The sequence below is a fragment of the Gouania willdenowi genome, chromosome 18 (assembly GCF_900634775.1).
Source record: "Gouania willdenowi chromosome 18, fGouWil2.1, whole genome shotgun sequence".
NCBI classification, from domain to species: domain Eukaryota; kingdom Metazoa; phylum Chordata; class Actinopteri; order Blenniiformes; family Gobiesocidae; genus Gouania; species Gouania willdenowi.
Genome location: NC_041061.1, coordinates 19,389,100 through 19,403,448, shown reverse-complemented (window position 1 = coordinate 19,403,448; position 14,349 = coordinate 19,389,100). Strand labels below are relative to the sequence as shown.

Below are 14,349 nucleotides of genomic sequence, written 5' to 3'. Positions count from 1 at the left end.
TTTTGATAAACAACCCATGGTATGACTTCAGATAGCTTAAGGAATGGGGTGTGTTACGTATGAAGTGGTTCAGCAGGTCTTCAAATATTTTTGTGATGTGGGTGTACTGATGATTTATTTATTGGTTAGATGTGTCCTTATGGTGGAAAGTAATCAACTACAAAACTATGACTTTCTAACCTGAAATCTATGTAGCTTGTAAGACAGTGGTCAGATCTACTTAAGCATCAGGAGAAAAACAAATGAACCTCTGCAGTATACCCCTCCATCCTTATTGGTGCATAATGGTATAACAAATACTGTGGCCCATTGTTTATTTACATAACACAAGTATAGGCATTAACTTTTTGTGCACAATGAGGGATGTTTATTTTAGAACAATTATTAAATATGACTCACAGATGCCCCTCAGACTTACTTCACAACATTTTTCACTTGCAACAGAAGATACAGTTAGATCCATCTTATCTTGGAGCTATCTTAGTTACTAGCTGGCTGTCTTGCTATCTAGCTATCTTGCTAGCTGTTTAGATTTTTTGCAAGCTCTTTGCCTTATTCACCTCATGTAAGTTACTTTATTTATCCATTTTATAACTACAAGCAGCAGTATTTAGAAACTATAACAACTAGTAATGTTATTTATAACAATAACTTCCACCGGTAATGTTTTTTGGTGTAACCTTTTTTGGTATTTGCTTCCACAGAAAGAAGAAGCAATGCTTTCGGACTCACAGAAAGCTGGTCTTTGTGGAAATTGGTCCTCACAATTCTCGTGAGTGCTGCCTTTGTGTTGCTACCTTCTGAATTGTGCCTGTCTTTCATTAGCGTTTTTTTATTTATTTGTTGTTTTCCTGTTTGGATAAAAGTTGCGTGTTTTTCCTTTTTTTGGCAAAGCAACAGCTTTGTTAGTTGGTAGCTAACTGGTTTATTTGGTCCTGTCGGTAGAACTGGGAGAAAGATTTATCTTATTAGGAAAAAAAAAGTATGTATTACTTTCACTGAGAAATATGCACACTGAAAGTTAATCACGTGTACTTAACATTTGGACAAGAGAAAAGTAGATACCACAGAGCATATATCAGAAGCAGCAAACCTACAGAATTACTTTATTGAATCTTGAAGTCTTACTTCATTTTCACCAGTACCTCAATCATCATAGTTGTTTGTCAGTCGTTCATTGTTCAGCGCTATAAAGACAGTGAGGGAGTGCCTGCTGACAGCAGGATGCTAAAGTGTTTGTTTTGTTGTGCATTCCCTTCCTTATTCCAGTAAAGACTCATTTACCACCTTCTTCATACACATTGAGCTGGTAAGAAGATTAGGCGTGTCAAAGTCATTTAGTTCTGGGGCGACACACACCCTAATTTGAGATTAAGTTGGCCAAACGAGTGAAATTTAGTCTTCATTACCTTTTATTATTGTCACTTTCTACTTTTCTTCCTTGTTTTAGTGCAATAAAGTGTAAATCAAATGTACATTCATGTAAAGTTCCCATTGATTGAAATTAGGTTTTTTAAACAATATGAAATGAAAGTGACTTGTATTATAACTTACAGATCACAGGGAATAAACAATAGCACATAGCATTTAATCATATCTAAATTCTAACAATGTGGTATAATGATAATTATCTGCGGAAATCCTCATAACATACAGTAGCCTGACTGACCTGACTATACAAACGTAAATGAGAGTTATTACAATTTATTTAATGCCTTGTAAATGTGCAAAATTATTAAGTATATAAAAATGCATAGAATGCAGTTCATTGCGAATAAGACTGAGTGTGATATGAAAATAAAAAGGCTGTGAAAAAAAAAAAAAAAAGGAAAATGCTTTAAGAAGCAGTCCGCCATAGATGATTGTTTGACTTTTTTTTTGTTTTTAATAATTGCACTGCATGTGTTTATCATATTTACATAAAATCAGTTTTTATTCTATAAAAAGCACTTTTCACACAATAAAATGCAGTTCAAAGTGCTTTTACGTAGATAAAAATAAATAAAACATCCACCCATACAAACCCTGACCACCGCACACAGACACACAGGTTAAAATAAGGACAATGTCACATGGCTGGGTACAGAGGATCTTATCTTACCTGTTTGCTGTATTGGACTATCTGGTGGATCAGTTATGGCCTGCAGGCTGGATGTTTGACACAGCTGTATAAAAGGGAAAATTAAAACAATAATTTTATACATTATTATTATTATTATTATTATTATTATTATTGGTGCCACCTGAGATAGTTGAAGTGTATCTGGTCGATTTGTGATTTAAATAGGAATTAGTATCTTTTTCCCTCCAGTGAGTTATACTTAGAGGTCTGAATAGTTTAAACATTGTCAATTAACCAATAGCAATTCATAATATTATGACAAAAGGCAATATAGATAATATAAAAGTATAATGAGGTACATGAAAAAAAAAAAGGTAGGCAACAAATATTAACACTGGTTAATAATAACTGATAACTGGTATAACACATTATACACATAATGTAAATTAACTGTATGAAATAGGGATGTGATATAATGTTGTGCAAGAATGTGGTGATAATGAAATTGTTAGAAAACTAAAAACAATGAAAAGACAAATGGGAATTAAGGATTTAACTATAAACTGGAAGTTAATCAGATACTTTAAAATTCCACTGTAGACAAGGAAGCGTGTGAGATGCACTCTTACTCCTTATCGTGTGTACTCTGTGGAAGGCCCCATGTTGCGTTATTTTCCAGGAAACAGCCTCCGTTAATGGTCACAGATATCATGACGTCAGTCCACCCGTGTAGATACCGTCTGAATAGGACTTTGGGATCACAATGGGTTCCTGGGTTTCGTGGAAAGTTCAAACACTTCTGACCCCTGGAAGGTAGAACCATTTAACAAAAGTTCCTGGAACCTAGGTTTGCAAAAAATGAAAGTTTCTGAAAATAAAACAAAGAAAATGCTCTCTGAAATCTCATCTGATTACTTACTCTAAAAGCCACAGGACAACCACGGTTTCAACGCTTGAAACAAGAAGTCAGCTGCAGACTGGCGTGGCTGCAAAACTTTAACTCGGCAAGATGAAAAAATACTGAAAAAAAAAAAATGAAACTCTCAGATTTTAAGGAGCCGGTACCGTCTTCTGATTCACTAACAGTTTCTGTTGGAATATTAACTGAATAAAAAGGCTGGCTTGTTTTTAGACAAAGGAAAGAGGTGTGTGTTAGTGGCATGGGTGTTGCATGTGTGTGCGTTTATCTCTGAGCATGTGTGATTTCAGTGTGGAATGTGCTGAGGGAGTTTCTGTGAGTTGTGTGTGATCAGCACAACAGTAAAAATCACATTTTTATCTTAATATTATTTTAATAGATCTTTTATAACAATTATTGTAAGGATTAAAGGAAGTTCACATTATTCATAAAGGGCTCTATTCAGTCAGAAAAACTGTGCAGCAATGCTGTTTTTGGCTGCGCGCTATTCTACTCCCAGCACTTAAAGGTCCAGTATTCTGCTTTTTTTCACCCATCTCCAATTGTTCTAAGAACCCCAACAACATAGTATTTGAGGTTTATTTTTCCCAAACTCAACTGTTTTCTGTAGTTTTAAATTACAAATATCAGTGCTTGTGTGCACTGACGTCTCCACATTAAACCAGCAAAACACTAATTTAAATAGGGCCGGTCTGCACCACTTCTGCTCATGCACTAATAATTACTGCAATCTTAGTGAATTCCATGCAGCAGGTGAGGAAACTGTGTCACGAAAGGATTTAGGGAAGCAAATGGATTACCACCCTTTCGTTTAGATCTTATGAAAGTGTTGTTTTTCAAAAGTATGAGTGAAGCCTGAATCCTCCAATGACGTGAAGCAGTAGCAGGATTCAGGCTTGAGTGAGAGCAATTAAAAGTTAGTGTATTAATTTCTTAATATTTTTGTGAGCATATCTGCTAATGATTACATTACTGCATGTAAGATTAGTCAGAGCTTCACTGCTTGTATTTAGTATGTGATCTCACACTTTTTTGTCTTTATCCATCTCACTGTCTAAATACCTGGTTGTCATCAGTGCTACTTTCAAAATGTAGTACATTACATATTAGTAGCTAGTGTCATTTAAAAGTAATTAGTTACATTATAATATTACTGTCTCTGAATTGTAATGCATTACACTACTTACTTTCACCTCAATAACCACAGAAATATTAGTAGCATTCTAAAATGCTAAAATATAGTTTATTGTAGCTGATTATATGTCCAGTGGAGGATGATGTGGTATAGCATAATGACTAACAACTTAATATAATATGCACAGTGAAGGCTCATGGTGCAATAAGTAACAATGACAGAATCATAAAAGCAGACAAAGTTAAAGTCTTATAAGTTATGATAAAGACATTGTAAATATTTAAAGTCTAGGCCTTTTCATATGAAATACATAGAGCTAGAAACAACTACAATGTAACCTTTCACCTTATGACAAGACAAGACGCACAATCTCTTCGTTTTTGTTTCTGTTCTTTATTTCTCTTTTTTAGTGCGTTGTTTTATTTTTTACTGCTGCTAACATGGTGACCAGAAAAATTATAACACTATTTTATATAGGCACTCAATACAAACCAGTCACAAGATAACATGACCATCAGTCAAAGTGTAACACTATTTTCTACGAGCGCACAATACAAAGCAGTCAAACCAGTCACGAGATAACATGACCACCAGTCAAAATGATGACGGCGGTGGCGGCTCCGGTCAGCTCTGCTATTGTTTTTAGCGGCCAGCTAGCGGCATTTCTACTGTGAATGTCTTTACAAAAACCACTTCTAAACCAAAAGCTTCTACACTGCACATTTAAGAGCAGGATTCTGATCTGTATGAGTCTCAGTCTTAGCCATACGCCGGTAGGGTGCCAGAATACTTTAAAGGTCCCATGTCATGCTATTTTTCATCCATCTCCATTTGATCTAAGAACCCCAAAAACATAGTATTTGAGGTTTATTTTCTCAAACTCATCTGTTTTCCAGAGTTTTAGCCTCTGCATAGTCACTTTCTGAGCAACTCTACACAAACAGGCTGATTTGCGGCCTATTTATGCATATTCATGAGTGGGCGTGTCTATAGACGGGACACTAACTTCCTCCTCCCGGCATGGTGACGTAGGACCAGAAGACGGCCCGCCCTCCTCCCACCCACTCCGTAGCCGAGCTACGCTTTATAAACATGAGACAGAGCGTGGGGGCGGGGCGTTCACTGGTACATACATAGTCTCTAGAAAATACATACATAGCACTGCACGAAGGATGCTGACATGCTGACCTTCGTGAGCACAGAAAAGTCAATTTAGTGTAACATGGGCCCTTTAAGCCCTACCGGTATATACATTAGCGTAATGTCGCTGTTTGTAATAATAACACGCTAAATATCTGCATGACCCAGTGACCATACTGTATGGTATTGTACCACTATGTCAACGTTAGCTTACCTTGTCATTGCTGGCGTTGGTGGGAATTTTGCCTTCCTCACTTCTCTTGGTTCAAGTGGTACAGCAGACCGTGAGAAACTTAATTTCTCCTACTTTGTCTGACTCTCTTCCGCACTTTTGTCCTCTGCTTTCTTTCTCTTTGCAGCACCTGCATCTCTCTCTGTCACTGTGGTGTTAGCGTTGCACTGGTTCAGGTGTTCCTTCAAGTTACTGGTGCTATTTTTCACATCTCAGGATAAAATGCGTTGTAACGCGCTTTACTGAGATTTGTAATGAGTATAATATTACCAAAATTTTATTAGTAATGCGTTACATTACTGCGTTACAGCAAAAAGTAATGCATGACTGTAATTGCGTTACTTTTGTAACACGCTATTCCCAACACTAGGTGTCATGCATGCTCAATATTTTCATAATTTGTTTTTCAGATAGGAAAACAATTGATGAAGAGAAAAAGTGAGGTTGTGTATTCTGTAACAAGGATAAACTAATTCACAGCTCTTGGAAGCTGCAAGTTATAGTGATGTTCTTTCTCTCTTGGTTATTGGTGTGTTGCAACCAACCTGGTTCTAATCCCTCTTAAAGGTATCAGTTCATTAGATAGCAATGTAAGATCTGCAGATTTATGGCATCATCTTAAGGGGGATGTCTAAAACGTTATCGACTGAGACACGGACATTTTGGCCGGGGATTTGTTTTGCCCTGTATTCATTTGAACTGTCCATGGTCCTTTAAAACATTGCATGGCTTTAGAACATGTTTATATAGATCTCACAAATCAGAGGAAACTAAAAATCAACCGAATGTGAAATGTTTCAGATATAAAATTTGCGATACAAGTTTTGCAAATACTAAGGATTATTTTCCCAAACTGTCATTACCATTTCTTCTTTGCACTGATTAGTCAGTTGTATATAGGGCTGGGTGCTATGGCTGGAAAATGTATCACAAGATAAATATTTCATATCAGTCGATAACTCAATATTGATTATTAATAGTTGTTTTTTTTTTGTTGTCTTCATATGCTGTCGAAGGTCTACACTACATTCATGTTGTTGCTTAACTGTCATAATAACCAGCCCTCCATAAGGAACGGTAAGAAAAACTGTGTTAGAGGGAATATATAGAAAAAGCGGGCAGTGTTACACCTTGGTGAAGGAGAAAGGAACAGGGGAGAGGGAGTTAGGGTGGGACAATGGAAGGGTGCATCATCGATCGATGTGTGTGCAAGAGCCTTTTTTGTGAAGCCAGGTGCCGCCCCAGGAACCTAAAGACCAGCCAGGCCGGCAACAACAACGGGCAAAGAAAAATTCACGTTTCAAGAAAACATTGTGTACATATTTTACACAACAGGAAGTGTTGTTTTGTCTGGATACCAATATAAATATATTAAAACAGGTCACTTTAAAGACTCTTCAAACATTTACTACTGTTAAAGTTGTACTTTATTTTCATTATTTTATTTTCATCATTAAATCAAAATGGTAATCATAATAGTTATTTTGCCAGTTGTGGTTTAACTCCTGAAATAATTACCTTCAAAAAGCTGACCCAAAGATAAGTTTGATAATTTGATTTTTACCCGAGGGATCTTAATCGGAAATGTTGAGTTGTTAAATGTTTGTATGTGTATTACTTTATGAAAAAAGAAATGTGGCTTCTATTAAAGCAGTGATTCTCAACTGGTGGGTCGGGACCCAAAAGTGGGTCATGTACTTGTACTGAGTGGGTCGCGAACAGCTGGTCAAAAATAAATGCTTAGTCTCTCATGTTGGACTTGTCTTTTGTTTTGAAAGAAACTTTTCATTTGACAGGCATGCTGTAAAACGCATGTTGCACAAGAAAATGTATAGATTTATGGTTCAAATACCAGAATGTGTGTTTTCAACGGCTATTTTTGGAAAACGTGGGTCGGGATTTAATTGCCGTGGAAAATTGTGGTTTTCAGGATGAGACTAGTTCAGAACAGCTACTAAAAACTGTTATTCTTGATCAACTTATTAGGCTGACATATCTTTGTTATTAATTATTACAATTTGTGTTACAAATCTGTTCAAAGAATGAACTACTTATTACTTATTATTAGTAATCTATCATTTATTGTTCCACATTATATAGTGGTACTAATTTTCCAATAAATAGTATCTCCTCACCCACAACCACCTTCCTCTGCCGTTGCTATGAAAACACAGTGAATGAGTGCCAGTGTCAGAATGAAACTGAAAAAACTAATGAAAAATGATTAATTTAAATTTTTTACCTCTTTTTTACAGATTGAGGTTGTGAGGAATCAGTTTGTTTTATTAAGAAAAAAACTATTGCAGTTTTGGACAATTAACTGAGATTAAAAAAAAAAAAAAACGACAATAGTAATAATAATAACATGACATTCTGATAACATCCCCATTGATTGAACTAATTTTGAATTAATGTGAATTGTGAAAGTGGTTGTTTACATTATAACATACAGATCACATGGGACCAACAAAACATATAATCACTGGTATCTAAATCTGAACAGTGTATTTTTAATTTATAATTTAAACACCTTGTGAAGATCTATAAATTATTTCACTTTAAATGCTTTTAAATTAGTGGTAAAATCCTGACCACATAAACTGACTCACCTTATGAGTTTAAATGAGAGCAATTAATTAACAATTTATGTCCTGTAAATGTATGACATTTTTACATAGAAGAATTATTAAAAATATTTTTAAAAAAATACTTACAATGCAGTACATTAGTAATAGGATTTATGGACATTTCAGTTCATGTTGGAACCAGTGTCTCCATAAAGGACTGACTGCAGTGCCTGGTGTACTCTGGGTATTTCAGGTGTAAAACTAGTTAATCAATAACAGAATCTCAGCACTAAAAAAAGAAAGTAAAAATATTTATAATGGTTATTGAAATATTTACATTTGTTATTATATACAGTAAATGCATAAATATGAAGTTTAACTCAAAATCCATCTAATTCTCAAATGATTTTATTGTTATTTACAGGTTGACCATCCATTTCAATGACAGCAGCTTTTTCTATCTGCACCAAACTGAAAATCTAATCACATTTCTAAGATAAGTGTTTGTCCTCCATCAGATGTTGTGGATGGATAAAAAACTGCAAAGGAAGCAACATATAGAGCTGGTTTCTGATGCCCTCTGCTGGCTCTGACTGCTCTCTACCATCATTGATCACAGGATTTATTTATTATATTATTTCTGTACTAATCTGTTTGCTTCAAAACAACTTATTTATGTTGAATACAGTTACACCACCTAGTGGAAGAACGCTTCATTACAGGTGTTATGTTACTATGTAGCTACTATTTCTCATCCATTACATTTGACTGTTAAAAGTGTAATAAAAGGAGCAAAGTTGTTTTCTAATGTGCTCCATCCTCATCAATTATATATTTTTAGTCATGCATAAAGATACAGATTTACCTTCATGTATACCACACATATGAGGTAATTAATAAACCACATGCTGATTATAGTGAAGTTACACTGAAAGATACAAACATTAAACACAAACTCCAACAACAGCGGAAATAAATCCCATCAAATTTAAGTCAACAATCAAGAAAATATTTTACAGATCAAGTTTTATGAGCATTAGGATTTATTATAATGCAGATTAATAAAATATAAGATGTATAACATTGGAACCAAGAGTGCTGATTGCACAATAAGAATGAACAAAATATAGACATTTTTATACACTTTACTTTTAAATGAAAAAGTATGAATCAAAGACAAACAAAAATTGGAAATCTAATCTCATTAGTTTTTACCTTTTGGAAAGGTTGTGGCACAATTTGAGAGGAACATTTGTCATGAGGAAACTTCACTGTTGTTACATTTTTATTAGTGTCCTGCTTCTTGTGAGGACAAGCTTTTAGAAAATGTGAAAATACATTAGTAACCGAATAAGTCATTGGGCAGGATCTACAAACAAATTTGGCATTTCGAAAATCTATAACTGCTTTGTTTACCAAACCAGACATTCAAACAGAGTGTACACCTTAAAGTGGTAGAACTCAGACCACACCTTGTGTAGAGCATCAAAACAGAGTTTCAGTGTAACTGCTTTAAACCATTGTGCTTAAATTAATTTAGTGCACTTTCAGGGGAACAGCACCTGTTCATAGCGTAGTTTTTCTTTGTGGTTGTAAATCTGGATCCTTGAGTCTAAATAACTCTTTAAGACTTTCTTCTGCCTGTTTGTATGAAATACATTTCCAGGTTTGAGGAATTTCAGCAGGCTCTGCATTATATTTCATAGCAAAGTCTTGATTGTACTTTGTCATGACATATTTCCAGTAGTCTGATGCCTCCAGACTCACATCTGGAGAAATTTTCCAGTCTGGGAAAATCTGCTTGTAATCCTTGTAAGGGTGATATTTGTTATTTGTTTGATGGCAACGGAATGTTCTATCACTGATCACAGAAGAAGAGCAGATGTCAGTTTCAAGTTTCGCTGTGACATTCCATGTGTATTTACCCAGACCTTGTGGCCGATGCAAAGATGCCCAGTGTTCAGTGTGAGCTTTTCCTCCTGCATCACAGGGCGTTGCACAGAACGGACACTGTTTACCACATCCAATCACTCTGGTGAAAAGCTCATTCTGGGGCTTCATGTGAAGATTCTTTAACTTAGTTTGGATGTTTGTGTTTTGGAACTTGTCCTTCAAATCTTGTTTTATGTCCTTCAAACACTTTGTGAGTGAATCTGCAAATTGCTCCTGGTTTGCGTTGTTCAAGATCATAAAAGCATCAAGAGCATCTTGGGAAGTTTAGCTTCAAGTTCTCTGCAGATATTTTCAACAAATGACTTTACATTTTCATTTTTGTTCTTTGAAACATTTTTCAAGGTATCTTCAATGCTACTGATGATTGATTCAAGAAGTTGGTCCTCAAACTCAGAAAGTTTGGAGCAGGTTGAAAAATATTTTTCTATTTGTTGGAGAATCCAGGACTTTACATAATATTCATATTCTGTGTTGTACATATGATATTCAAGAAAATCTTTCCTTGAAAGCAAATCCAGTAAAATATAATACTGAAAGTTGATTTGTGTGCTAAACTCCTCACATTTCAGCATCTCATCAGTGATATTGAGGCCCAGTACACGATTGACACGGTCTTCTACAGCAGGCTTCAGACACTGATCTGCAAACTCTTCAGCCTTCTTCTGACACTGGTCCCGTTTATGGAAGACATCTTTGAAATCTGCGCAAAACTTTTTCTTGTTTTTCTTTAAACATCTGTATGGATCATTGGTTTGAAGAAAATTATGATGCAGTTCCTGAAATGTTCTGGCTGCAAATCCACAGATGTACTGTTTCAGATAAAGTTCAAACTCAATGTCTGTCTGAACATCTTTGTCATTTTGTAGACGTTCATCAATGATGTTCAATATCTCCTGAATGTAGGCATCGTGGTAGTCACTTTTTTTGGCCATTTTCTCACTTATCGACATTGTGCAAACTTCAATAATGCTGTCTGCTCTCTGTTGTAAAGCTGATATATGGTCTTGTACGTAAAGCCATGTGTTTACTTTATGTGTTATTTTCTTGATCTGTCCTTCAGGTTTGTATTTGAATGGTTTCAGCCCACAATCTTGAAGTCTTTTCTGACCCAGCAGTTCATTTGCATGGCTCCCTTTGTTTGACAGATTGGTTCTGAGGCAATGGTATACCTTGTTAAAAACATCTGTGGGCTTTTGTTCAGAATAGGTCAATTTTCCCAGAGTTTCTAACCACATCTCGTCAAATTCTTTCTCCAGTTGTTGATCAGTCATTTGGTGTTTTGTCTTTCGACATTCATCAATCAGTGCATACACTGCTTTTTCAATTTCTTTGGTATGATTTTTCTTTATTCGGTCAATTTCCACCATTCCCTGTCTAATCTCTGCTGCTGCTGAGAGCTGATGAAGGACAGAGTTTTCCAATTCCCATCGAAGACTCTTTGCACTGTTTTCAAATTCTGCTCTGTGTCCTTCCACCAGGTGGACATGACCCTCAGTTTGAGTGAAGTACTGTGTTAGGTTCTCCAGAAGTTTTTTCTCCCATTGGCACAGCACTGTGATAGCTTCAGTTTTCAGACTTAATAGTAATTCATTCCTCACAGATGTTTGGCCTTCTGAATGAACCTTTCCAAAGTTGGATATTTTTGTCTGTGCATTTGTGCCCCAGATGTACATTTCCTTTTTGAAATTCAATTCCCATTTGTTAAACTCTGTACAAAGTTTTATGTAGGCATCGGCTACAAGGCTTTTTCTGAAGCTAAAGATGAAGTTTTCATGCTTTACTGCATTCCACACGCTTTTTATCCACTCCTTAAAGTTTATTATATCATTATCAGATGATCTACACTTTTGCAGTAGTTTAATGATGTGTTTCTTTAGCTCATATACAGCTTCACTGTACCCTACATTGTCTGGTGCCATTGGTGGGTTTCCATTCCAAAAACCAGGAATGTAGCAGTTCCCAGTGTCAGGATTGTACTCCATCACATCAGTAAAGCTCTTAAATTCTTTTTCCATTCCAGCTGCTGCCTGAGTCATCTCATCCAGCTGTTGCAACAGTAGGTTTCTGTCTCGTAAGTTCTTCTCATGGGCTGACACATCAGACACATTCTGGTGAACAAAGTGACATTTAGGCTTTTTTCCCACCTCCTTCATCCTGAGAAATGCATGCACCACTATTTGAAGGATGTCCTTCATTTCAGTTAAATTCTCCATTGCAATGTTTACAATGGTTAAATCACTCAGCCCCACAACAAGTGTTGCAAACTCATTGTCATGTTCATAGCTATTGTCTAGTTGTGCAAGCTCAGGTGACTTTAGGCCCTCAGTGTCAATGATTACAATGAAGTCACAGTCTAACTTTGTCTTAAACTCTTCATGGACTTTGATGAGCAACATGAAGGCTCCTCGAGTGCATCGACCACTGCTGACTGCAAACTGCACTCCAAACATGGTGTTAAGGAGAGTGGACTTTCCTGTGCTCTTTACTCCAAGTACTGTGACCACCAGGATCTTGTTCTTTGGAGAAACCATTTTATTAAGCTGAGAGAGAACATCACTGACCCATTGAAGGGGTATGTTGGATGCATCTCTATCCACAAGCTCAAGAGGAAATCCATCCAGTAACAACTGTGCACACAGTTTAGGTAAATTATTTAGTTGTTGTCGGGATGGATCTGTTTCTGGAAGGAACCGTGAAGCTTCATAGATCTGACCCATTTCACGAAAAAAGTGTTCAGTCCCCAGTGAACTGCTAGTCAGATGTCGGTCAAGTTGTTTGATCTCCTCTTTGTTCTCAGAGCTCTTCCATTTTTCTTTGTACAGTTTCCTGAGTCCAGACAGTTTAATGCAAGACATATTATCAAGGTTCATCCTCATCCACTTCAGAAAGTAGCTCCTTTCTTTTTGCTGCAACGATAATGCATTGATAAAGCAACTCAAAGTATTTTTTTTTTTTTTTTTTTTTTTTTTTTTTTTTTTTTTTTTTTTTTTTTTTTTTTTTTTTTTTTTTTTTTTTACCTTGTCTGCACATGCTGTCGAAGGTTAACACTACAAGAAGTGCAATCTTTTAACAGCAATGCATATTTTATTATTGCAATTAAATAAATTTATTTATTTCATTGCATAATTGTGACCATCACCAGCCCTCCCTAGGGAAGGGTAAGAAATACTTTATTAAAGGGAGGATGTAAAAAAAAGAGAGGGCAGTGTTTACACCAAGGTGAGGGGTTGGAGGGGGGTGGGGAAGTTAACAGGGAAGAGGGATACAAGATAGGATATGGAATGAGTGGGGAATAGTTGTTAGGTTCCAAGTGATGCGATGTGAAATTGTGGTTGTGTATATTGTGCAGTTTGGTGACCAGTGTGCGGTTTAGGAATAATAGTGGTGGCTGTGAACAGAGGAAGAGGTGAGTGGAAATTCCATAAAACAGGTATTTGGGAACAAGGTGCAAGGTGTCTAAGGTTGAGCCCAGTATGAGTGTTATCCCACAGCCCAAGGCCAGTGCATACATGACAAATGTATTTCCAAGAACCGCCACTGCAAAACCCACGAGCCGCCCCCGGGCCCGAAGAAGCAGTCAGGCCAGCAGCGAGAGCGGGCAGCCTAAGGGCCCCCGGCGACCACCCCACGGCCAAGCAGCCCCCCGCACGCCCCCAAGGTCCCAAGCCGAGAGGCAGCCATCGCCCCCCCCATACACACCCGAGAAAGCCCCGAGGAGCCAAGGACCCAGCGCACCACGCCACCGATCCCACCCCCAACCCCCAGACCCCCCACCCCACCGACCCCCCCCCCCCACACACACCCCCGCGCCCAACCCCCCGAGGGGAGGGCCCAGAGAACTCCCTGCCCGAGGCCCCAGCGGAGGAACCGAAGCCCACGCCCAGCAGACGACCAGAGCCGCGCCGAACGGGCAGCCGGCGGGCACCCGCCGGCGAGCCCAGAGCCAGCAGGGGCCCGACCCCAGGCCAGAAGGACCCGGAATGGATGCAGCACCAGGAGCAGCCCGCCCAGGGAGGACGACCACACCCCAAGCCGCATAAGGCACCAGGGGGCCGCTGGGAGTCCCCCCGCCGGCACCCAGGCACCCCAACCTAGCCCCCCATGGCACCCCAGATCACCCCCTGCTGATGCCGCCCGCGCCACGAGCTTCAGTTTTTTTTAAAGCCAGGGCCCCCCCCAAGGGCCAAGCCAGACCGCCCCGCCGGGATGTGGCCCCCTGTTCGGGCCCCGACACCCTGCCTCACGGGGCACTGCCCAAGCAGGGGCCGTACCAGTAGGTACGCAAGGGCGCGGCACGCGCCACCCGCCCCGAAAGACCCCCGCCACGACCGGCCCGGCCAG

The 14,349-nt window shown here is 38.2% G+C and overlaps 1 protein-coding gene across 4 annotated transcripts in view; it reads right to left on the bottom strand.

Annotated features, from left to right (window-relative positions):
- Nucleotides 1-14,349, bottom strand: part of LOC114480636 (interferon-induced very large GTPase 1-like) — a 691,281-nt gene that overhangs the window by 346,055 nt on the left and 330,877 nt on the right. The window contains exon 33 of one of the 4 annotated variants that reach the window (XM_028474953.1): nt 10,986-12,939. The exons of 2 other annotated variants lie outside the window; for them this stretch is intronic. In XM_028474953.1, coding sequence (XP_028330754.1) covers nt 10,986-12,939 — 1,954 coding nt within the window. Of the gene's footprint in view, nt 1-10,985; nt 12,953-14,349 lie in introns of all 4 variants that reach the window. One more of the 4 variants, XM_028474952.1, reaches the window with a different exon arrangement.